The sequence below is a fragment of the Bubalus bubalis genome, chromosome 13 (genome assembly GCF_019923935.1).
Source record: "Bubalus bubalis isolate 160015118507 breed Murrah chromosome 13, NDDB_SH_1, whole genome shotgun sequence".
In the NCBI taxonomy this organism is placed as follows: Eukaryota; Metazoa; Chordata; class Mammalia; order Artiodactyla; family Bovidae; genus Bubalus; species Bubalus bubalis.
This window is the reverse complement of record NC_059169.1, coordinates 46473868-46474732: the sequence shown is the minus strand read 5'-3', so window position 1 is coordinate 46474732 and position 865 is coordinate 46473868. Positions and strand designations below refer to the sequence as shown.

The 865-nt window shown below is 45.0% G+C and overlaps 1 protein-coding gene across 1 annotated transcript; it reads right to left on the bottom strand.

The window, feature by feature from the left end:
* Nucleotides 1-201: 201 nt before the first annotated feature.
* LOC102415522 (60S acidic ribosomal protein P1) lies at nt 202-613 on the bottom strand. Its single transcript, XM_044927262.2, has one exon. It carries the CDS (start codon nt 596-598, stop codon nt 254-256), a length of 345 nt encoding a protein of 114 aa, XP_044783197.1. The 5' UTR covers nt 599-613; the 3' UTR covers nt 202-253.
* Nucleotides 614-865: the final 252 nt, after the last annotated feature.

Sequence of the window (865 nt, the reverse complement as noted above, 5' to 3'; positions counted from 1 at the left end):
CTTCCATAGGCTTCTTCTATCTATTGATTTCAATCAGTGAAAAAACTAAATAATAAAAATAGTGCCTATAATACATGTTATCTATCAACTGCAGTTTTTGCCATCCTCAGTGGAAAAATTGGAGCACAGTTATAAGATACTTTCTTCATAATACATTGGATATGTAGGAGAAATAAGCATATGAATGAAATGTGGAATGAATTTTTTTTTTTTTAACAGCTCAGCTTTTTATTGAATGTGTTACTAAAGAGGTTTAGTCAAAAAGACCAAAGCCCATGTCATCATCAGACTCTTCAGATTCTTCTTTCTTTGCTTCTACTTTCTTCTCCTCAGCTGGGGCAGCAGCAGTGGATGGGGCAGGACCTCCTGCTGGTGCGGCACCGGCCGCTGGGGCAGGTCCACCAGCCCCCACATTGCAGATGAGGCTCCCGATGTTGACATTGGCCAAAGCCTTTGCAAACAAACCTGGCCAGAAAGGCTCAACATTTACACCGGCTGCTTTAATGAGGGCATTGATCTTATCCTCCGTGACCGTCACCTCATCGTCGTGCAGAATGAGGGCAGAGTAGATATAAGCGAGCTCGGAGACGGAGGCCATGGTGCGAGCGAGTGCTATGTGGGGGCTGCCGGGCGCGGTGCTAGTCGCCGGATGAAGTGAGGGCCTCACCCCAAAACGGCCTTAGCTTCCTCGGAAGAACCTAGCACCTTAGCGGCAGCGGAGGAAAGAGCTGGAATGAATTTTTAAAACATTCATATCAAATAAAGTCAGTAGAGACAATCTGTATAAAGTAGCTCATTCACTCATTCAAGTGGCATAGCTAGGTGAGTTGATGCTGAGAATTTCCCCATAATTAGAAGCTGAGTT